At 36.1% G+C, this 24,388-nt stretch overlaps 3 protein-coding genes across 4 annotated transcripts; 1 reads left to right on the top strand and 2 right to left on the bottom strand.

The window, feature by feature from the left end:
• Positions 1–564: 564 nt before the first annotated feature.
• Positions 565–14,237, top strand: LOC141846878 (serine/threonine-protein kinase STY46-like). Of its 2 annotated transcripts, none has more exons than XM_074734910.1 (16): positions 565–1,037; positions 1,421–1,535; positions 2,735–2,778; positions 3,112–3,228; positions 4,950–5,004; positions 5,733–5,843; positions 6,517–6,567; positions 7,888–8,018; positions 8,101–8,208; positions 9,136–9,209; positions 9,313–9,488; positions 10,130–10,225; positions 13,109–13,189; positions 13,286–13,339; positions 13,616–13,750; positions 13,839–14,237. In XM_074734910.1, exons 1-16 carry the CDS (start codon positions 811–813, stop codon positions 13,914–13,916), a joined length of 1,653 nt encoding a protein of 550 aa, XP_074591011.1. In that variant the 5' UTR covers positions 565–810; the 3' UTR covers positions 13,917–14,237. The 2 variants fall into 2 exon arrangements, with proteins under 2 accessions (XP_074591011.1, XP_074591004.1); XM_074734903.1 differs by having other exon boundaries at positions 7,843–8,018.
• Positions 14,238–14,731: 494 nt separating this feature from the next.
• LOC141846891 (rop guanine nucleotide exchange factor 1-like) lies at positions 14,732–19,193 on the bottom strand. The gene is made up of 6 exons (XM_074734924.1): positions 18,924–19,193; positions 18,700–18,816; positions 18,076–18,617; positions 15,932–16,279; positions 15,285–15,813; positions 14,732–15,041 (listed from the first exon to the last, which is right to left on the bottom strand). The coding sequence occupies exons 1-5, from the start codon at positions 19,135–19,137 to the stop codon at positions 15,388–15,390; spliced, it is 1,647 nt and encodes a 548-aa protein (XP_074591025.1). The 5' UTR covers positions 19,138–19,193; the 3' UTR covers positions 14,732–15,041; positions 15,285–15,387.
• A 1,106-nt stretch (positions 19,194–20,299) lies between these two features.
• LOC141831855 (uncharacterized) lies at positions 20,300–23,188 on the bottom strand. The gene has a single exon (XM_074719266.1). The coding sequence runs from the start codon at positions 23,186–23,188 to the stop codon at positions 20,744–20,746; it is 2,445 nt and encodes an 814-aa protein (XP_074575367.1). The 3' UTR covers positions 20,300–20,743.
• Between the last annotated feature and the right edge of the window lie 1,200 nt (positions 23,189–24,388).

Raw genomic sequence — 24,388 nt, 5'->3', positions numbered from 1 at the left:
ATTTGGAAATATTAATTAAAAAATATTCCCTAAAATCTTATAAATTTGTAAATTCCTGAAAATGTCATTAGAGGAAAAACAATCTGAAAATTTAAAATAGTAAACATTGTAGGGCGAAAATGAAAACTTTCCCGGAGAGGAGATAGGAAGGTGAGACAATGCTGACTCATTCTCACACTCTTTTTTTGGACCAATAAAATGGATAAGCATTACTTTTATCATGCAAATTCTAATAACAGCAATTGTGTTAAAAACCAGGTCCTATGTATAAAAAGGAATTTACTAAACAACTCCTATAACTTTCACTATTTACCACTATGAGTTTTCTAATATGTATAAATTATTATAGAAATTTCAAAACTGGTGCCTCGTCTCGCTACGATAAGTTTGAAAACAAATTACTAATAATGCAAGGGCGTGTTTGCATAAGTATCAGGCTTGCGGTTTATTTGTTTGAACCCTTGGGTTTTGCGGTAATTGCCAGATGGACTTACTCAACCCTCGGCCCCTCGCGCAGTATATAAGATTCGCATCTCTCTCGTGCTGTTCTCCGCTTCCGTTACTTTTGTTTAAAGCCAATCCTTTCACGGTGCTGTCGCTTCGTCTCACGTGGATCCTGGCCGATCGGGACCGCCTCCCGTCGATCGCCTGAAACCAGGTTGTTGGGAGAAGGCTTCGTCTCACGTGGATCCTGGCCAATCGGGACCGCCTCCCGTCGATCGCCTGAAACCAGGTCGTTGGGAGAAGATTTCTTTTTAAAATTTTGCATTCGTCGGTTTTCCGGCCGTCGTTTGGGGTTTGGATTGTTGAATGGCGATGGAGGATGCGACGGAGAGCTGCGGGAGTTGGGCGGCGGCGGATTCGTCTCCAGTGCACAGTCGGCAGAAGCTTCAGCAGCAGCAGCAACAGCAACAGCGCCATAAGTTGGATGTGTACAACGAGGTCCTCCGCCGCCTGAGGGAAGCCGGATTACCGGAGGTGCTGGCGCCGTCTTTCGAGGACGGGTTGTGGAACCACTTCAATCGTCTTCCTGCACGGTAGATCCGTTTCTCACTCCCGTTCTTGGGTTCTGATGCCATTAACTACTTGATATTTTGATCCGACTTTTTGGCGGATTTGGGTTCTGGAAGATCGTTCACGATGCGCTTACTTATGAGTGTTTTTTTCCTTGACTTTGTTCCTTCTCGAGGCAGTAGAGTTACTTATAGAAATGTTTTTCCTGGCTGTTTGAGAATTCAATCCTTCGAATTCTGGTTAATTACTGAATTTTGGTAGCTTTCGTGGTTGATTATCGTTGGCACAGATCTACAAATGTAAATTTCTACGAGTTGAAGCTATTACTGTACTTACTTGGTTTTGGTAAAGCATTTTGCCATTGAATCTACCCTGATCCTATAGTTTTTTCTTTCCCTCGTCTTAGTTATGCCTTGGATGTTAACGTGGAGAGAGCAGAAGATGTCTTGACTCATAAAAGGTTGCTGGAACTGGCTGAAGAACCTGCAAATAGGCCTGTCTTTGCCGTGCGCTTGGTCCAGGTAAACAATTCACAATCTACCTCTTTTATGTGTATGTAAGATTTCACTTTTAATATTTATTGGAGGCAGAGCCTATGGTGGTCCATTCCAGACATCAGGGATATCCCTTTATTTGATCCTACGCATCAAAGACAGATTTACTTCCTGTAATTAATTGCATGCATGTGGGAAGAGTTGAATTAAATGGATATCCTTCCTATGCAGTTTGAGCAACGTGATGCTGGATATAATATTTTTTTTGGTTAATTAGTCATTGAGCCCTATTATGCATTTGAAATTGTTGACGTAATGGCATGGGATAACTTCATTAACTTTAGGATCAGTAAAACACTTGTTGCAGCTTAGTGAATATTTCACTGTACATAACTACATATTGTCGGACATTTACTAAATAATGCTGTAATTGTTTTAGGGAATTTTAACAAACAGTTTCTTACTGCCAAGTTTTACATTTTTATATTTAGTTTTTATGGGTGTCAGTGTCACCTTGATGAGTTCTGAAGGGGACTATTTATTTTAAGATTTGACTTTTACTATCTTCTGGATACCTAACCTAGTTCCAAATTTTGAAGCATGCTTTTATGGTCTTCAACTCTTCATGCATGACCATCAAATATCTTTAAAGTAATTATTTTAAATGTCAAAAATATATATCACTGATATCTTAATGAAATTACAAATTATTTTTGTTATAAAAATCTTTATAGTTTTGCTTGTGGTTATGTTTTTGCAATTTGGTTACCCAAGGAAATGGCAACCAAACATTTTTCACTGTGTTGATTAAACAACTTTTGACTGAAAAATTGTGCTGTTGTTTTGTGCATGACTCAAATGCATCATTAGGAAATATGATTCACTTTGGTATCATGAAGTTATTTTGATCATATTTATGCAGAACTTTGTCACACAGCTTTAACAATATTACATAAAATTATGTATTAAGATGAAAGAATTTTTAATCTTGATCTTGGGTTTTAAACATCTGCACAATGAACTTAATGAATTTGATTTCTTGTAATTGAACATTGCTTTTCCAAGCTTCTACTTTGTGACAGATCTCTTCATACGTTCTATGTTGATTAGTCTTTTTTGTTTATTTGTTCTCAGTCAATTCGTTTGTTTAGATTGATTGAATTCTTCTCTAGGTTTCTTCTAGTCCTGATAAAAACCAAGCTAATAGTTCTAATTCTATTGCACAGATAATAGGAGAAGGGCAATCAACTTCCAATTACTTCAAACATAGGTATATTTCTTTGTTTCAAAGTTTTCCAACAGATGAAAATTTCTCTATGCATGTTAACTTGTCTTCTGAAGGGGAGCCTTGGCGCAACGGTAAAGTTGCTGCCGTGTGACCTAAAGGTCATGGGTTCGAGTCTCAAAAATAATCTCTTGCAAAGCAGGGTAAGACTGTGTACAATGGACCCTTCCCTGGGAATCCGTATTGGTGGAAGTTTCATGCATCAGATTGTCCTTTATGTTAACTTGTCTTCTAATTTTTATTGGATATGCTGTATTTTTCTCTTTCTTGTTCCAAATGGTATGCTAATAATGATTTTCACACCCATATTTCCCTCAGCGTTCATCCTCCTCCTGCCTTTGGTTCTTCTCCTAATCTCGGGGCTCTTGTTCTTGAAGCCAGCAGGCAAGATGTTGAAGATGGTGATAGTGATGCAAACTCTGCACACTTGCCTAGGTTTTGTGCTAGTCCTGTAATTTTGCTAATTCTATCTCATGATTCCAGCTTTTTCTGTAAAATAAACAAAACTAACACACTAAAAATTCTTTAGGATATATATGACTGTTATACTTCTCATCAACATTTCAATAGGCTTTAAATTCACTGCAATGCTAGTTGCATTGCATTTGACTGCTCTATAGACAGAAACCCTGATGTACATGTTTTTTCTAAACATTTTTCTGTGTTGCCCCTTGTTGTATTCATATGATTTTAATGCTCATTTTGCAGTGTGACCAATTAGTTTCTATTAAGGTTATAAATGAAAAATTAGTTCCTTTCCTAACAACATTTACTTTTAGGAGAAGTGATTGACCAACAGACTGTAGCATCATATCAAATCAGGAGATCAGGGTTCAAATCCTGCCCATGTCAAAAAGAAATATCTTACCAATGGTTTTGGGTCAATCAAGTGAAGTATACCCATAGGGGTAGTATTAAGGATATAAATATATAATCGGTCCCTTTTCCAACAACTTGAGCTTTGGGAAAAGTGGATAGCCAATCAACTTTAACAAATCTAAATGTATCATCTGATCTTAAACTTACCATTAATTTAAAGACAAATTCATTCCATTTTTGTTATATGTGCAGTATTTCATGTCGCCGTATTGTTTGTCATATGACTGCTGCTCATGAAACTTTAAGTGATTTCATTCTTTTTTATCTCTCATAGTAGAGATTGTTGATTGCTTATCATTAACCAGGATGCTTTTCTCAATGATTACATAATATTAGAAAAAGAAAAGAAACGGTGATCACATCATACTTACTAATGCATCCAAAATGATTTCTTTCTTGAAAATATTGTTTGACAAGAAATGTAGATAATAAACCTTGTTAACTTTTTGGAAACTTTTGCATACAATTTAGTTTAAAATATTGAAAGAAATGTCATACTTATGTAAAATACTTGATTTGGTCTTCATGTTTTGGAATATTTGGATATATAACCTAATTGATTGATTCAGTCAAGAAAAAATTTGAGAAAAATAATGCCGATCAATTGAGTTAGCTCCACTCAATCAGCAAGCAACAAAAAAAAAGTCTTTTCATGATCAAACTTCTAGAGATATGAAAAAAATTAATGATGTAATGCCAAGTCATTGCCCATATATTTTCTTTCTCTTTTTAATGATTCTATCAGGAAGAGTGTGGGATACATATATAGAAGTAATCAAAGTCAAACCTTTGAATTGTAACTGATGGAGGTTAGTTAACTGAACAAGACAGCCTTCAATTACTAATTTATATTAATCTCAGAATTTGTAATGGAGCCTTAGATCTAAAGATACCTTGGATAGGGATCTCAGAGGAGGTGATCTTGCCAGATTGTGTTTGCAAAGGCATGATCCTTGAATCAGGAAAAACTAGGGCAGGCATAGAAACTAGAAAGTCTATTTTTGTTTCTGGAATAAGATAAATAAGATCTATAGATTACTTATATCCTTTTTCCTGGTAGAAACTTTTCAGATGCGAGAAGATTCAGTAATATCATTGAATACAGAATTATATTTGTTTGTAACCTCTCATTTTGATGTGTTCTATCAAAGGCAATATTTCCTTTTTAATAGTAATATCAATATGCAGTTAGAAATTATGCCAGTTTTTTTAATGTCCATGTCGCCATTCAACTTATGTTTCTACTACTGAACCACAGAAGATTTGTTTGGTTGCAGGCCAATGCATGAGATCACCTTTTCAACTAATGACAAACCAAAGCTTTTGAGTTTGGTACTAAACATTATCTTATTCAAATTTGAACATACAAAAGATGCTCCTTTGAGATACTAATATATTTTATTTGTTGCTGTCACTTCTAACATATTAGTTTATGAGAAATCATGGCTTTATTAACTTTTCATACTCTTGAACCAAAGTTCTTAGGTTGTTAGTAACTTTTTCCTGCCAATTGGCTCTGTATCATGTCCTCATTCTGTTTACCCATTCATATATTTGGAGGATGCATCATTTTTGAAATGCAAGAACTAAGATTTTTTTTTTCTTTTTGGTTGCCGTCATTTGTTGAAAATGCTTAGAAAATTTTAAATTTTGCACAAGGATTGTACATGTCTGGCAACCTTCTTTAATATGAATTAATATATACTAACTTCCCAAGGACGGACAAGCTGTGATGGGTGGGATTGACATCCTTTTTCAAAGTTCTTGTTAAACTGTACTCATGTTTATGATGCCTGAGGGGAATAGTGTAAATCATAATTTCCTTTAACTATTTTTAAAACTGAATTTGGTAATATGCAGTACACGAGGAATGGAATCCTAAGTGCTTTCATTGTTGTATTTCAATGATATTTCACTTCTCTATTTGCAGTTTCAGTAAATATGGACTTGTTGATATTCCATTTTAAGTTTGAAGGATGATGGAATCATGAAATCTCATACAAATGTAGCTTGCATTTTAAAGTATACTTTTGTCAATTGATGTATTTTTTGTATTCCAGCTGACTTCATTGCTTGGTGAGCTTGGCCTTAATATTCAAGAAGCACATGCATTCTCAACAAATGATGGCTACTCCTTGGATGTGTTTGTTGTTGAGGGTTGGCCTTACGAGGTAACTCTTGTAAATTTTATTGCAATGTTTTGTTAACTTACCTAATGATCTTGTCCACATTTAGTCACCATGAAACAATATAGTAGGGGATAATCCAATGACGTAGAAGGATCTATATAACCGACCCCACCTAGTGGGGTAAGACTTGGTTATTGTTGTTGTTGTAGTCACCATAAAATAAGTTGTTTATAACTATTTGACTGCTATACTTGTATTTTTTTTTTCAAATCTTTATTATTTTTAAACAGTCGTCCAGTCGTATTTGAAAAAACTTTATTAGTTGAATCTTTGTACTCTTTTCCCGTAAAATATGACTAGTGTTTTTGCAATCCAATTATAATATTTTTTTTGATAAGGCATATGGAAGCAAGCCTTAATTTCAGTTGAGATAGGTTTTTAACCCAGGATATTAACAACAGCTATCAAAGTTTACACTAACTTGATAAGATGGAAACTTCTCACAATCTACTATATTGATTTGAAGTTTCGTCCATTTTGCACTCTTTTCTTTTTAAACACGGGGGAAATATAATTTGCTCATACAACTGTTTTTGCTATACTTTGTTACTTACAACTGGACCATGATGTTGTTCCTTTTATGGGTGCATCCAATAGGTAGTTGTTGGTGTTAGTTTTATGTTTTACTAATACTTGCAAACTGTTCAATATACAGGAAACTGAACAACTGAGGGATTTGTTACAGAAGGAAATTCACAAGATGGGGGTAACATCCTTTCTTTATTCTTCTTAAAAATCCTTTTACTCAATGGATCATCAATGAGTCCATTAATATGAACTTTAAGTTTCTTATGAACTCATAAATTGTAACTGATATAGTTGCTTATGATGATAGCTAATATTTTTGCTTATTTCTTCTCTTAAACCCCCAAAGCTGAACACTTTTTGAAGACTTATTCTTATGTCTCTATTAAGTTTATTCTATCTACTTTTTGTTTTTTGTATACTATTTCCCTTCTAGATTTTAGCTTAGGACTAAACAAGTACTTAGTTTGTGCAATTAGTAGGACAAAATGTATTGCAGTATGCATAAGGGGAATTTGTGAAGAATGTAAATTATTGAAGTATATGGAAGCTGTTGCAAGAGATGCTACTGTGTGTAATGATATCATTAAATAAAACTGCAAGATTTTAAATTTTAATGAATAGAACCATAGATTAAATTGTTTAGAAGCATAGCTAGACATTAAATAGTTCCTACTGGATTTGGCTGTAAAACCTTTCCTTGATTTGAAATGTAATTGTACATTTCATCAGGATCTCTACTATGTTTAAACTTGAAGTTTAAATCTAAACTACAAATGGATCAATGCTATCCTTGAGATCTCCTATATTTCATTGCTTATTTCATAGTAGAGGGGTCATCAAATTACTTTTTCTCAGATGACCATAATGAGGCACTTAATGATTCTGCTTTTTTCCTGTTAATTTATCTTAGTAAACTAAAAAAAATCATGTCTGTTTTTTCCAATTAGTTTCTTGTTTAGGTGCTTATATTAGAATACTAATGATTAGAAGTGGATAGATAAAATGTGATCTCTTACAAATGTGATAAAATAAACAATAATATTTGGCCATGTCTCCTAAGTATTTAGGGTAGGTTTTACAGATGTTATCTGGTCCCACCATTAAGCTCTATTTGTCTAATCACTAGGTCGTTCAGAATGATGATTTTTACCGCAAATGCAACTGTTGAGATCCATGTTTGTCATTTTTGACATAAGTTTATACTGGCTATTATGGCCTAATTCAACCCTTCACTATTTTCATCTGGAATTGGGACCAAAGTTTGCGGTGTTTGAGTATGCGATTTAATAGTTACTATTTTCTATATTTTATTCAATTTGTTGTAACTTGTGCAGTATCCTTCAGTATATATCAACTCATGCATTAATTAACTATGATGTCTTTTTGTAATTCATATCTTGTTAATAAGATTGTGATGCTTAAGAGTTAAGATTATTCAATTCTTCTTATTCAGAGACAAACTTGGTCAAAGTCTCAAGCATGGTCTCTTCAAATACAGAGTCCACTACATGAAGGCAACTCTCTGCCAGAACATGTTCAGATACCAACAGATGGAATTGATGTGTGGGAAATTGATTTTCAGCTTCTTAAGTTTGGAAATAAAGTTGCATCTGGATCATACGGTGATCTGTAAGTTTCACTATTGACTAACATAGGTAGCATAATGAGATGTTTATGTTCTCCTGCCAGTTACTAGTTTATTCATTTCCAGTTATCGTGGAACCTACCATAGCCAGGATGTGGCAATTAAAGTACTAAAGCCTGAGTGTGTAAACATAGATATGCAGCGAGAGTTTGCGCAGGAAGTATTTATCATGCGGTCAGTGAAAGCTAACTTGTACATAAGCAATTAGAACTAATCTTTTATTGCATCCAATTGCCTGAATGGGTATTGCTCCACCAGAACTTCTAAGACAGCTCAAACACGACATGCTTGTCTTATTATTTCTTCTGTAGTACACAAAACTACATTATGGATGTGCTTTGACATATATTGCTATTTTCTTATGTTTTATACAAATTCTTGCATAGAATGTTGGATCAGGGGTAGTTAATATTTAATAACCTTGAAACTTGAATGCTTCCTTGCTTTTTCTAGATCTATGGAAATACATGCTGAAGAATCCTCTTCTTTGTTAAAGTTGCTTCCTTTATTTTTCTTCTTTTTATTTATTTTTAATGTTTACTAGTAAGTTCTATACATATGGTAGTTCTTTCTTGGTCTTGTAATACATTGCCTAGATTTCCATTCATGATCTTTTCTGTCTCTCTTTCTTTTCTCTCTGTTGGCATTCTCTGCTTCCCTCTTTGCCAGCACGTTTGAGGAGTAGCTGCTCATTTTCCTGAAAAGAACATAAAATGATTGTGTTGCATAAATTTGTTAATTTGGAGAAATGAATAAAATCTTAGATTAACCTGTTGTGTTCATAAAGTTATGCTTTGGGAAGTTGCAACATTGAAGCCATTGGATGGTATAGTATAGGGCAGTACAATCTAAAACCATTTGTAGCTGCAGTTTGTGATTTGATTTGTAATCAGGTTTGTCTTTATATCTTTCATGAGATATTCCTCTAAGATGTTCCTTTTGCCATTTCTTCATGTTATTTCTCCCTGCCATAAATTGTTTTAGACTTTGCTGCTGTGCTGATTGCCACAAATATCTTACCAATAAGCCCCTTGAGGTTATGCTTCTTTGGTTTCTTATCTAACTCTGCACCTATACTGCTTGTTTCTCTTTGTTTTCCAGGAAGGTTCGTCACAAGAATGTGGTTCAGTTTATTGGAGCTTGTACTAGACCTCCAAAATTATGTATTGTTACAGGTAATACAATCTTGAAAACCTTTGATTATGTATGTCTATCTTTTTCAAGATATAGACATGTTTTCTCAAAATTTTCCCTCGTTGTTTCTGTATATTCTTGCAGAATTTATGTCAGGGGGTAGTGTCTATGACTATCTTCACAAACAGAAAGGAATTTTCAAGCTCCCAGCTTTGCTCCGAGTAGCAATTGACATATCCAAGGGAATGAATTACTTGCATCAAAATAACATTATTCACCGAGACCTGAAGGCTGCCAATCTTCTGATGGATGAGAATGAGGCAAGTAAATTTCAGGATACCTTTCTTCTGGTTCCTTTAGATTGGTTCTCTTTGAAGTTTTATAGCCAATCTGGTTATGGTTCTTCATTCCATGCTATTTTGCTTGGTGTTTTGTGGTAATTATGCAAACTATTACTTGGTCTCGCTCAGTGTATGTATCTGTGATCAGCCCTTCCATAACATCCAGATGACTTGCATATACTTTTAGATGATTGAATAATATTGGTTGCTGAATTGTAAAAACATATCTTTTCGCAAATTGACTTTCAAAACTAGTGGTAGAACATGTTTTTTGTTCTTTGAGGTAGATGATGATGATTCAGCATTTACTATCTTGTTCTAGGTCTGCTTAGTTCACCAGTGTTGCTAAACTCTTCTTTTACTAATCTAAAGCTTATTTGTGGATTATAAGTTTACTCTAGTGAGAACCAGATGATATTTGCACGTCCCTTGAAACTAGTATGTTGTATGGTATCCTCTTTGTTGGCATTCTTTGTATTTGATGTCTGTATACATATCTCATTTTTTGTAGTTGTTTTGCTTTGAATGAGTGGAACACCAAACATTGACCCTATTGACCTCTGGGAATTTTCTTAGCTACATTCTTTTGTTCATACTTTATTTACTAATCCATTTGGCAGGTGGTTAAGGTTGCAGACTTTGGTGTTGCACGTGTCAAAGTGGAGTCTGGAGTTATGACTGCTGAAACAGGAACTTATCGATGGATGGCACCTGAGGTATTATTCCACGTTAATTCCCATTTCTTACTCAAGAGTACAAAATAACCCTTGGATTCAATTGCTCTCCTATCCTACCATACGATTCTATCTTTTTTTCTGACTGTTGACAATTGTTTCTGATTTGTTAGTTTTTTTTCTTGTTTTCAATATTTTTGAAAGTTTTTCCTTCAGTTATCAGATTAAGAACCGTATTTACTTCTTGCCAATGAGTTTGGGCAACTTGCTTTATGAGTCATAATTATTTGATCTTATAAATGATCAAGGTGCTATACTTAGTTGTCAGTTTATCATTTATAGGCACTTCAATATTATGTAGCTGATTCATTTCAAGGTAAAAGTTGATAATTTTTGTTACAGTTTTTTTCCTTTTAGTTTTTTTCACAAAATATTCTTCACAAAACTTTTTTTTGGTGTAATTGGAAATCATATTCAATGTAATGTAGTTTTTATTAAACGAAGACTTTCTTTTGGTAGTATGCGTCTTTTAAGGACAATTACATTCTTTTTGAAAAAAGTAGAAAACATTTTTTCTATTCATTCATAAAACTCTTCACTCTATCAATAATGCTCTATGTTCTTCACCCTTCCCTTGGTTCTTGTAGACCAATCAATTTAGGTAGGTTAATTGGTCTAAGTGGGTCAATTGGTTTGGGTGGTCCGATCAAGTGGGTTAGGTAAGTCGACTAGGTTGGGTGGGTCAGGGTAAGTCGAGCAAGCTGATAGATTTGATTAGGTAGGACATGCTAATTAGTCAGGTTGGGCTTGGCTGGTGGATTGATTTGTGTGAGTGAGGTGATATTGATTATTTAGGTGGGTTGGTCGGGTTGATCAAATTAGTCTAGTTTGTTTAAGTAGGGTGAACAAGTCAGTCGAGTCGGTCAGGCCTATTGAGTTGGGTGAGTCAATCAATCTAAATGGATCAATTATGCCGTGTGAGTTAGGTTAGTCAAGTGGGTTGGTCTTTTAGATCGAGTTGATTGGTCTGATTAAAACGATCAGTTTGAGTGGGCTAGTCGATCTAATCTAGTTGATTGGTCCAAGTGGGCTGGTCAGACTTAGTCTAACTGAGCTAGTTGAGTGGTTTGTCCAAGTCAACTAAGCTAGTTATGTTGGTCAATTAGTCGTCGGCTAGGTTGGTTAGGCCAAGTGAGTTGAATAGGTCAAATGGCTTAACCGGGTAGGCTTGGCTGTGTCAAAATGTCCAATCAATTCAACCTTTGAGAAGGGGTGGTTTTGCGCAATAGTAAAATTGTTGTCGTGTGATCTTGTGGTCACGGATTTGAATCGCGGAAATAATCTTTTGTAATGCAGGATAAGATTGCGTATAATAGGGCCAATGTGGTCCGACCCTTCTCCGGGGCCTGCCAATCCTCGAGACCCTATATTGGTGGGAGCTTTGTGCACCGAACTGCTCTTTATCCAAACATTAAAGCATAATCTATTTTATTAAAAAAATAATTCTCTAGCTTCTATTAGAAACCTAATATAGTTCTCAATGTTAAGCGCATCTCTAGTTATTTGAGAGCATTTCATATTGAAATTGTACACTGTACTTTCTTATAATTTAATGGTATGAGAGCGTTTTAAAAACTATGCATTGTGCTCGAACTTTGGTCTCTTGGAAGGTGCAAGTGAACTAGGTGAAAAATTGACTTATCTCCCTGTACATCTATAAGATTCCATTAAGCTTAGGTTCTATGCTACTATGGGGGAGTTAAAAGTTGTAGACTAGATTGTGATGCAACAAAAAAGTTGATCAAAACTCACAGAGACATGTTACCCTTAATATAACACAGAAATAAATGATCTCACATAGGAAAGCAAATAAAAAGAAAATCGTACTATACCAAGATAATGAACATGGAGGATTGTGGATTTGTGGTTTTTGAAAGGCTCTAATCCAAATAAAATTGAAAATAAACTAGATATTCTGGAGAAGAAATATTTCTATAGCTAAAAGTACTCAATCAAATTATAAAGTGGGAAAGATACCATATTAAATTAAACTTTCACCAAAATTATCCTATACTTTGTAATTAAAGGATTACCAATTTAAAAGCTTCTTGAACCAACTTCTTCTTCTTTCTAAACAAGAGGATCTATCAAAATTAACTTTTTCAAAATCTAAACTTCTAATAATTAAATTCCTAGTTTGCATTAGACTGTATAATGTATAGATCCAAATGCAATTACATATGTGTGCTACTACACACGTATTAGATAGTGCTAGCTTAGCTTAGCTGATAAAAGGCCTGGGGTATTTTTGCTTTTGGTATCAATATCACCTTTGGTCACTTGCCTTTTGGAAAGACAAACTAGATTCCCATCATAAAGCTGTGGATATTTTTCTAATCTATCCATTATGTTGTAAATTGGTTATGATAAACTAGTTCAATAATGATGGCATTGCAATTAAATTTGTTGGCAACTTGCAGCAATACACCATGTTGCTTGGATGCTAGTATGAGTATCAGGTACGCAGATGGATATATGGTTCTTCCTGAAAACAAATCACACATGATCAGTGGGGTTTGGGTGTGCCTGAAGTGTCAAGAGTATTTGATGGGCATTTGGATATTGTATAATTCAATGTGCATCATTGAATTATCAATAGCAATCAACATCATTTGCTTTATGTGTGCCTGTGTTTGTGCAGGTGTATACATAAGTCTCGCATCATATAGTTCACACTACTTGTTATCATTTGCTAGTTATGTAGGATATTTTCTTGTTTTACTTGTATAGAATATCTTGTTTCGACTATTACTTGTCAATTTAAGCATCACTGCTAAAGTATTGTGCAATTTGATGATAAATTATTTGTCTTTCCTATTTTCTACCTCTAATGCACTGATAAATTCACTTCATTACTCTATTCAGGTCATAGAACACAAGCCTTATGATCACAAAGCTGATGTTTTTAGCTTTGGAATAGTCTTGTGGGAACTGCTTACAGCTAAGGTAGCTGATATTTGCAGCTACTATTTTTGTTTTTGTTGCACAATTCAAATCTTATAACAAGCTTATTATATCTATTTTTTTTTCATTTCTGCCCAGCTTCCATATGAATATTTAACCCCACTACAAGCTGCAGTTGGAGTGGTTCAAAAGGTACGTCTCCAGTTTCATTGATGCAAAAATAATAATTCTAAAACAAATTCTATATATAAACAATAAGTTCCATGTATCCATCGTAATTTCTTCTAAATTAAAGCAATCATATAATCTGAATGTGTTGGCTGTGACTTCACTTTGTTACAAAATGTTTCTCTATGATAGGTTAGATGATACATGTTTATTTATGATCATTTGGCTGAAAAAATATGTTTCATTTCTCCCCCGGAAAAACTTGAGCAATATGATACATGTTTTTTTGTTCCCTCGTAGGGCCTGAGACCCACCGTTCCAAAGAATGCTCATCCAAAGCTTGCTGCACTACTAGAGAGGTGTTGGAAACAAGAACCCACTGACAGGCCTGACTTCTCAGAAATATTAGAGACACTACAGCATATTGCTAAAGAGGTTCCCTACTAAACAACAGAGATTGTGTTCCCAAACTAATATATTTGTCTTTGAACCTTGACGGCTAATTGATCTGAATGCTGAACAGGTTGGGGAAGAATCTGATGATCGCCGCAAAGAAAAGTCGTCGAGTGGTTTTTTCTCAGTTCTCAGACGAAACCATTGAATCCTTTTTGCAAGCCGAGATGCGAATGCCTATTGTTTACAGCAGGCAATTTCTGGGATCGAACTTGGCCACCCCAATCTTCATTTTCTGGTCAGTGAATTCGTTTGTTGTAGGTGCTAATTTGGTGCGCAATTTGCTGCTGGAATCGATAGGATTAGTTTCTTAAGAACTGTACAGTATTAAATTTGTGGCTTTCGATTCCGTTTTTTAATTATCGAGTTGATTTTTTTTCCTTAATCAGTGGCATGAAATGTAGCATGACTAGCTCTCACACTCTGACGCACGAGTTCCAATAAAATGTTCTAGGTGTAATTCATGTTATCGTTACCAGATTCTTCCAATTTATATCTGCTCTTATTTATCAATACATTTATGCTTAAAAAAGCAATGCTGTAATTTTAGCCTCAAGCTTCTTGCATGACTGCCATGTCTTCATGTGACCGCAACTCAACGATGCACATTCAACAATGCCGAGTTTATGGAGCATCTGTCGATGGAAAGCTAGAAAGTACTATGCACTGATTGAATGTCGATATGACCCTTCACCTTGGCCATAATACAGGATTATTAATTCATTCGTTGTGATCAACTGTAGTTTCTCGATTACTTTCTTACAAATGATCGTAGGATCGACCGTGTAAAACCGTTGGAGTGACGGATTTTACCTTTTTACAGAAGAGGATTATTAACCCATACAGATTGCATGATAACATTGAGCCTAAGTTGATACAATTTAGATCAACTGAGCAATCAAATTACTTAGAATAAACTTAGGTCTCCAAAACTCAATTTGAATTCAGGAGAATTTACTGCAGGAAATCTCTCCTCTCCCATCAACCACAACCTTCTTTCCTACAATCAGTTCCGGCTACCCGAATTCCACTCCAACAAACAAAATTCAACAACCTTGCCTTTGCCCTTACTCTGCAGTACAAGTCACAGAGAGCAAACAGTTTGTAGTTTCTTAAAAGAAATTTACAGAAACCCAATTGTGCACCGTTAGGATAAACTACGCATTAAATAAAACTACTGCCTTACACAAAACTACAAAATTTGAAATCGTTAATTGCGGCCGATTTGAAGAGCCATCATTCTCACTCGGCTTGAACAATCCCCCGCGTCAGCCTGAAGAAATGCAATCTCTACTTAGCATATGGCCCGTAACTCAAATTCTTCAATATTTCAAAGAAAAGGCTTAGATATGGTAGTAGAGCACAAAGCTATATGAAGCTTAGACAAACAAGTAATTACATAGGTTTCTAATAATGATATAATTTTCTTTGAAATAACCATAAAACTGCACTGATGATAGGCCAAGATGCAATTAAAAAGATTCTATCTTGCAGATAATTCTAAGACAAAACAAACCTGATGTCTGAAAGTGTGCATCTGTACAGAGCAAAGCAGCAACTGGATGAGTAACAGTCATGTTCCTTTCTCTGTGCTTTGCATTTGTAAACGTTGTTTCAAGTTAGTCCCTTTCGGGGGCATCTCCTGCATCTTTCCTGGCACTTACGTTGCCAGTGAATGACCAAACCTTTTCAAGATCACCGGAGTTGATCTTCCCCAACTTGGCCTCTGGTTGATGTAATATAATTCTCTTGCTTGGTGAAGCTTGCAGCCTTCCAGGGCTTCCACTTACTGAGGTTGAAGAATATGTAGGTGTTGCAAAAGGTGAGGAGTGAGGTGTTTTTTGAATTGAGAAGGGACTGGGCAAGATCTTTTTTTGAACTGGCAGCCCTGATCCTCCCCGGTTAAATATAGAAACTGCTTCGGCAGTTGAGCAGTTTTTGGTCGCATCATCCACAAAGATCAAATCATCAATTCTTGCCATGATGTTAAATGCCAAGCTCTCCATGACTCTGGAATAACTCTCAAGGATAGAGTGCCCTACATCCTGCAAAGGAGACTTCAATCTTAGGGTAGGATCTTAACTATTTAAATAATATCCAAACAACTAGGAATAGTTAAAGAGGTCTTGCATTACTAACTGCAGTTGAATCATAAATAAATACCTTATTGTACTGAATTCTTTTCATAGCAAGATCTGTCTGAGGAAGTCCAGGACACCGGAGCCTCAAGCTTTGCAGAAGACACTCTGCTTGCTCTGCCAGAAGTTGACTTCTTTCAGGGTCAGTAACAAGATCTTTCACTTTCCCCCGCCAAGATTTCTTTGTCTTCACTTCTGAATGCCTACTATGACCTCTCATCCTCCATAAATGAGTTGCTGCCTCGATCCTATTTGCAATTTCTAATGTATGATGTTCAGATGAAAGGTCCAAACAATCCAGAAGGCTATCAGATGAAAATTGTTCATCTGTTATATGGTGGTATATTATCTCACCCAAGCATGATTTTCCATTCTGCAGGAAGAGCACAACATTTAACGAGATTAACATTTTATGATTACAATGCACATGAATAGCAATAGTGCATAGCTGTTTTAAGGCTGGAATACAACGCCAATATTACCATACAACAACAACAACAACAACAACCAAGCCTCAGAAAATTTAAAAGATTTAAAAGATAGCATGTACTGAAAGGATTAATGCCCATATTCCAGATATGAGAAAAGGATAACATGGTGAAGTAAAATCAAATCACAAATGTCTATATTATGTCAGCTGATATGAACATCCAGCGCCTAAACAACTGTGTGGTGGCAGGCCAATATTTACACTATATATTGGCCAGAAGTATGACAGCAGACAGAAGTATGACAGCAGACAAATGGACATGTAGCAAAGAAGGCATAGACTCAATTGTGGAAAGCAAATAGGCAAATCACTTTTTATACTTCATATTATCATTAAACCAGATAGACCATGCACTAGAATTTAGATGATATCACATTATGCTTTAACATAAACTCGACTCTAATCTTTGTTAAATGCAGCTATTTGATTGCTAACACTTTTTAATTTGCCTGGTTCTGGTAGCTCATAAACTGACTCTATTATGATATGTGGTTTCATACTCAATATTACATGTTCGAGATCTTATTTCAGAGATTGAAATTAGCTGCTCTCTACAGTGATTTCTTTTTGCAAGTTAGGAGAAAGTAGTCTTATTTAACATTATGGATAAAACTTTTCATGTGAAACATATCTTCCACTCTAAAATTTTTGTCATACATAGGCAAAGGTTATGACATAAACATTGTCTTTAATCCAAATGCAGACCTATTACATGACAGCACCATGGCTCCAAGAGTCATGTTCCCTTCTCTTATTCAGAATTAATTTCAAGCATTATTATTCAACACCTCATACTCTCATTTGTCTACTCTCCTTATCCAGCCACATTTGCCTAATCAGAATCAGTCTATTTCATGATTCACATTTCATAGGATGGGTAACCTAATAATGCTACTTTCCATTGATTCACATTGTAGATGGCATTTCTATATGAGCAACTGCCTTTTACACTTTTCAATCTTGAGGAAAATAACTCACCTCGTTCTCAAAAATCACAAACACAGGATTATACTTTTCTGTTCTCTCAAATCATACACCTCATTTTTCCTTGGACATGATTAGGTAATTAAATGACATCTATTCAGAGCCCACAAACTTCCATATGAAGTAATTGCCATGCAAATACAGATCTACTTGTGAAACCCATGGTACTGCATTGCAATTAGATCTGCAACCACTCTATACACACTGTTTAACTTATCAAGTTGATCGATAACATTTAATAGAACTCATTTTCATATCATTAGTCTTTTTAACCAATGCCCTATAAGTGAACTTACCTCAAAGATGATCCATAGCATAGAAAAGGTTATTGTAGGGTCTAATTATTGTTTTATCTCAAACGCTGCGGATAACAGATAAAGCAGAAAAAGGAAAGATTAACCTAATGCATAAACTAAAGTTTTTTTGAATGAACTGAGCTGTTGAAGACAACAATCGCGTTCAACTTATTGGTATTGATGAAACAAACATCTTATTTTTACAGCCACAAAGGAATCTTATAACTATAATGGACAAGTCTTGGGAGATCATGAACATTGTTGAGCTTTGAAGCCATCAGAAATATACTGCTAGCCACATCCAAAAATTACAAAACTTCAGTGGTTGATCGAATATTGCTTGGAATTCAATGTAGGATAGATAGATCAAACAATAAAGTAAATCATCATAATCTATACCTTAGGAAAGGTCTCAATAAAGACATCAGGGATCTCCATCTCTGCAAGCACCCCACTATTAGTGGCCATGGCTGCCTTAAGTATCTGGCTTACACACTCCCTGCATTGCTGCAACCTCTTCCTTGCATCCTCGGACAAGCCTTCGTGCGGGACCTTGGGGCAAGGTAGCCACCATTTATCTTCCTGCTGCAATGACGGCCTGCCGACGGAAGAAGATGGGTAGGAGCCACTCCCATCCTCATCCGCATCAGCAACTGAAATCCCCCCATCCACATACCAGAATTCAGTGTCCGTGAACTCATCCAGCATCCCAATCAGCATGGCGTCAAGCGTCTTGAGCGCAGGGAGGTTCATGTGGAGGTCAGGCCGAGGACGAGAGACCATCACCTCAAAGGTGCCTCCACCAGGTAACTCTTGCACGGAAGGGACTAGCTCCACAATGGAATCACTCACAGACAACAGCCAATCCATCTCTCGCAGCCACATTGCCTTCTTCTTCGGCGCCAGAGGTTCCAATCTCCAGAGCTCCCCAAACACGGTGGCTGAGTACCCAAATTTAGTGAAAGAAATGCTTTTGCTGCAAGAAGAACGACGCAAGCCAAATGGAGGAAGATTGGATCTCACCAGAAAGATTGGTGATGGCATTTGAGAGAGCAAGAGCGGTGCAGACTCCTTTGCCTCCGCCGAACATGTCTTCGCCGAGAAGAAGCTTAGCAAATAGTTCCTTGATCATCTCCACTTCTGAAGAAGAAATGACCGGGAAGGCACAATTTCTCTCAGTTCCAGATCTCGAAGACAAGCACGTTTTAGCGGAGAAGGGGGCGAAGAGCAGAGTAGAAAGTACAAACCGGAGAAATCGGACGGCCTCTTCTCCAGCTTGGGATCCAAAGAGAGAAAATGCGGGGGAAGGGAGCGGGCGAGGGGAGACGAAGCGGAGGGGAGGCAGCAGGTGGAGGAGTCGGACTCGCTGACGTCGTCACTGGGGCTGTACGTGCCGCAGCGGTCACTGTGGAGATCGGAGGCGAACTCCTCGTCGTCATCGTCGGAGGGAACGGTCTCCATCGGTCAACGCTCGCCGGAGGGAAGCGCTCTCTGTGGCGCAACGCAAAGGTTGCACGCAAAGGCCATAAAAGGGCGGAGAGAGAAAGAGAGAGCGACGTGGACGATGAAACGGAAAATGGAAAGCGAGACGAGTTGAGTGTCGAGTGTCTGTGGGGTCCGGCCCTGCCTTCCGGCATAAATTTGCTTTTATTACATATTTATTATATTTTTTTTATTGAAATAATATTTAGTTGATTGGTTAGCGATCCTAAAGAATTTCATAAATTCATATTAAAAATTTTGAATTCGTATCGAATGAACACTAGCAAACTTTTAATATTTTTAAAAAATTATTCATATATATTTTATTTATTTAGATGTTCAATTAATATCTAATTTTTAACCTCATTTAGTTAAAAATATTTGAAATAATTGTATTTATTCCATCACACATTACATTACTAGTGAGAATCTACACACTATAGTTTAATTGAAAAGAAAAGAAAAGAAAAGAAAAGAATATACATAAATAAATATAAAAAATCTCATTATATATATATACTATCAGCAAGGTAGATAATTTTTATTTATCGAATAATTATGAAGCATGAATTATAGATATTTAGAAGTTTAAAGATATTCATGCTATTTGGAAGGTGCTGACATTTTTTTAAAAATTAATTCTTTAATTCTTTAAATCTATTAATTTTGAAAGTAATCAATTCAATTTCACATGTTTTCATCAGTCATCATAATAAATTTAAAAAATATTTACGTTAAAATTATAGATATTAAAATCATGATAATTCGATCTGGATATTAAAATCATAGATCACAACAAGACCACTCCACCATATGTAGTTTGATCTATCTAGATAATCGTACTTCGTGCTTCTCATATTTTTTTTCACATTCTTCAGTCGAGAATCAAACCGTGACACTCTAATAAGTCATACTGTAATTTTTTCAAAAGAGAATCAAACCGCACCAAGCCGGATCTGGCATGACACGATCCAATCTTCAAGGGCAAGCGCAAGCCGAGTCAGTCAAAGTACTTAAATTAATTATTGTTTTCTCAAACTACATCCATCTTTTAAATTCACAGTATAAATAACCTTCAAGCAAACTTAACCCAATTTCTCAAGGTGTCAATGGTTTGCTCTCTATACAATTGAGGATTGCTGATTCCATTCTTGACCAGAAGCTCTACTGTAGTTCCCAATTCTTCAACTCTTCAACCAGAAAACTAGAATGATTTATCTTCATAAACAAAGAAGACAATTACAGTTTCAGGAATTTCAAATAATGCAGGTAGAATAAATCACCATTTCTTCCTGCAGCTAACAGTATTTGGGAGAATAATACAATAATGTACTGTTAACAAAGTGAGCCTGCACATACTCTGTGATGCATGTGCTGTGATGGTCTGGAAATTGCTTTGGTTGAAAATGATGGAATTATTGCAGAAATAACACAACAAGGAGTCTGAAATCCAGTATCAATCCCATTCTACAAAAAATTTCAGAGTGATGTATGGTGTTCAGCAAATCTTTGCCACAACAATTCAATGTGAGTTGGGTGCATTGAATTAATAATTGACAAGTCAAGAGTGGTTACACTAGGTCTGCTAGATCTTGAGCTTCTCAGCCAAGATTGAGAAGGTAAGCTTTGTAAGCTGGATTTTTCTACTTTGCATTTCCTCTACCAGGTTTTTAGCTGTTTCCATATCTCCTCGGTTGCAATATCCAGTGATTAGAGCATTATATGCATAATCATCAAGTGCAATCCCATTTCCAAACATCTCGTCTATTAGTTTACGAGCATCTTCGAGATAATCCATCTTGCAATGCCAATTAACCAACACGGTGTAGCAGACAGTATCAGGCTCGACTTCCATAGCCTTCATACTATTCGCCAATTTACAGAATATTTCCCAGGCTTTGGTTTTCTGTTTCTCCTTATTGTGGCCTAACCTTGCTTTGTGCAAATTTTCCTTCAAATGACAATCCAAGATTGCTGTATATGCGACAACATCAGGTTTGATATCTTTCTCTATCATTTGACAGAACAACTCATGGGCCTCTTGAAGGCAGTTGGTCTTGCAGTATCCACTTATCATGGATGTACACAAAATAACATCGGGCGAAAAGCCTCGGTTTACATAATCATCAAACAAAAGCCGAGCATTGCCTATATCTCCCACCTGACAATAAGCTGCAATCAGATTATTATAACAAACCTCATTAGGCACAATTTGCATCTCTTGAATCAACCTGAAGACAGAGGAAGCTCTTTCGATGTTCCCTTCCCGACACAGTTGGGTTATAAGCCTCGAGCGAGCAATATCATCAACAATGGTCCCTTGCTTATGAAGTCTAACAAAAAGCGCATAAGCTTTTTTTGTGCAACCAGATTCCAGATACCCACAAATCATTGCACTAAAAAGAATAGTGCACTGAGAAATTTTCTTTTGTTCCAATATCTCAAAAAGCATTTCTGCCTCCTTCAGCTTCCCAGCTCTGCACAGACCATCAATAGCCACACTATAGGTGAGAGCATTAGGTTCGAAGCGTCTATTCAACATATAATCTAAAAGTTTAAATGCCTCATTGACAAATCCATTCCTACAAAATCCACCAGCAAGCGCATTGTAAGTTAAAAGATCAGGCTCAACATCATTCTTCACCATGTCAGCAAATACCTTCTGAGCATTATACATTTCTCCCTTGCGACAATATCCATTTAATAAATTTGTATAGTGGATCTTGTCGGGAATGAAGCCCTTATTCTTCATTTCTCGGAACGTCTCTGCTGCATCTATCATTCTCCCCAGTCTGCATTGAGCAATTATAACAATATCATAAAGAACTGCATCCACATAAAGCCCAGAGGCCTTCACCCTCTCGAAGAACACCAATGCTTCAGAATCCATAGCCAACTTGCTGTAGCAAAGAAGGATGAAGCTTGCAATGCTGGCATCTGGTCTGAGGCCCTTAAAATACATTTCCTCGTAAAAATTCAGAGCTCTTATTGGATTCCCTGTTTCACAGTAAGCCTGAATAAGAAATCTGTAACTGTACACATCTGGGTGTACACCTCTTCCTATCATCTTCTTCAAAAGATCTTCAGCTTCATGTAGTCTTCTATCTTTAGACAAGCAACCAATCACCCTGTTATAGCTCAAAACATCCACATCTACTCCATTTCTTGAGGTTTCTTCAAGAACTGCATAACCAGCTTCATATCTTCCACAAGTGCACAAACCCTTTATGATAGCCGAGTAAACTCGGGGAGAAGGCTTTAATCCAGATTCCTCCATTTCGCTGAGTATTTGAAGTGTTTCATCAATCTTCCCCGCCTGAGACAGGGCCTTGATCACCACCAAAAATAAACTAGAATCCAAACTAATCCCTGACTCCCTCAAGCGGTTGTAAACTTCCATCATCAACGTCAAGTTACCATCTTCAGCAATAGACTTAAACAATATCGTGCAGCACCATGGGGATGAAGCAAAACCTAGTGAAATCAGCTGGAAGAACACATCCACGGCTTCTACGATTGTCCGATAAGAGGTGTAGGATATTATCATCGAATCAATTGCACAATTTAACGAGGGCGAATCGTTTAATGTCGGCGCAAGGGCATCCAATAGCGCCAACACCTCGACAGCATTCTCCCTACCTGAAGATATCAATTTCCCAAATACAGTCACCAACTGCTCGTATCGGCAAGAGTTCGCTAAGATTCTTACAATAGACGAGTAGGTCGAGCGGTCGTGGTGAAATCCGAGAGCCTCGATACGATTGAAGTAAGCAAGAGCTCTGTTGGGTTTTCGCCTCAGAGATCGCAGCTTTCGCAAGACGAGATGAGATGCCAACCCGGAGGAGCTCCGGTCAGAGCAATTACAAGCAGGACGGTCGTCGTTCTCTACAATAGGAAACGAGTCATCAATTTCAACAGCCGCGGCGGCGGCGGCGGCCGTGGTGGAGGAGGAGGAGGAGCAGAAGGCAGGGGCGAGAGACAGGACGTTAGGGCACCGAAGGAATGATCCAAATCGAGGCAAATGGCGCATCAAGAGTATCAAAGATTCCGGCTTGGCGACGGAGGAATCATCGGAGAGGCCGTTCGGGTATAGAATTCCGAAGGAAGAGGAAAATTAGGGTTCTATGGGTTTTAGCTGCGCTGTGTGTTGCAGACTCGCGGCCCGGACTACCACTGTATGCAATATTATGTTTAAAATATTGTTATTTTAGTGCATCTTATTTTATTAAATATTTTTAAAAATATATATACTTTTTTTATTTATCAAAAATATACGATAGAAAATAAAGAAAAACTTTTTATCGATTAAAAAAAGTTCTCCTTCCTTATTTTATACTTTAAATACCTCTTTCTATTTTTATTTATTTATTTATTAAATTAGGTATTCAATTTTTAATTACCAAGCTAGGTGACTCTTCTGCAATCAAGGTAGAATCCTCCACCCCAGTGGCTCCATGATCATCTATGAGAAGGTAAATCGAGAAGTTGTAGTTGGTCACGACGGAAAAGGATATTATTCGGCTTCGTCGAGATTTGAATCCTTGTCCTCTTCTGTAAGTTTGCTCTATCGTAACCAACTCAACTATGCTTCGCGGGTACCAAGGTAGTTGACTCGATCTCACAAATTGACCACCATGTAAATCCGAGAAACATAGTGAATCTTGACGTGACAATCCGACTTCACGAATAGTTCGAATACCATAAATGTTTGATATATCCCGTGAAAGAATTAAGCCCTCGTTATATGGTTGTTTCGCCCTAACGCTTATTTGAAATCCTTTTTTTATTGTTATCATTAAAAAGGATATTTTTCTAAAAATATATTTAAATAATACTTTAATATATATTTTCATTATGAAAATTTCTTTATTTCAATTAATCATGATTGATTCCATATAAAATAAAACTATTAAAATTTAATCAAAATTATTATATACAAAGCATTATTTTATCAAATAATTTTTTATCAACCTATTAAATTATTTAAACTTAGTGATTTTTGATAATGTTTAAGTAATTTTAATGATAATTTTTTATATATTATTTATGTAATAATTTTGACTTGATTAAGTTGATTACCTTTATATATAATAATAGTTACATTATAGTTATTACAAAAGTATTAGAATAAAGAGATTTTTAGAATAATTGGGTATCATTAATTTTGTTTTTTTAGAACAATAATAATTTTATACAAAAGCGTTTTGATATAATATTAATTATATATAAT

This window comes from Curcuma longa, chromosome 1 (genome assembly GCF_044706935.1).
Source record: "Curcuma longa cultivar G26 ecotype Majalengka, Jawa Barat chromosome 1, ITB_CL_G26_1.1, whole genome shotgun sequence".
NCBI classification, from domain to species: Eukaryota; Viridiplantae; Streptophyta; class Magnoliopsida; order Zingiberales; family Zingiberaceae; genus Curcuma; species Curcuma longa.
The sequence above is the reverse complement of the archived record's forward strand: the minus strand, read 5'-3'. Positions and strand labels throughout refer to the sequence as shown.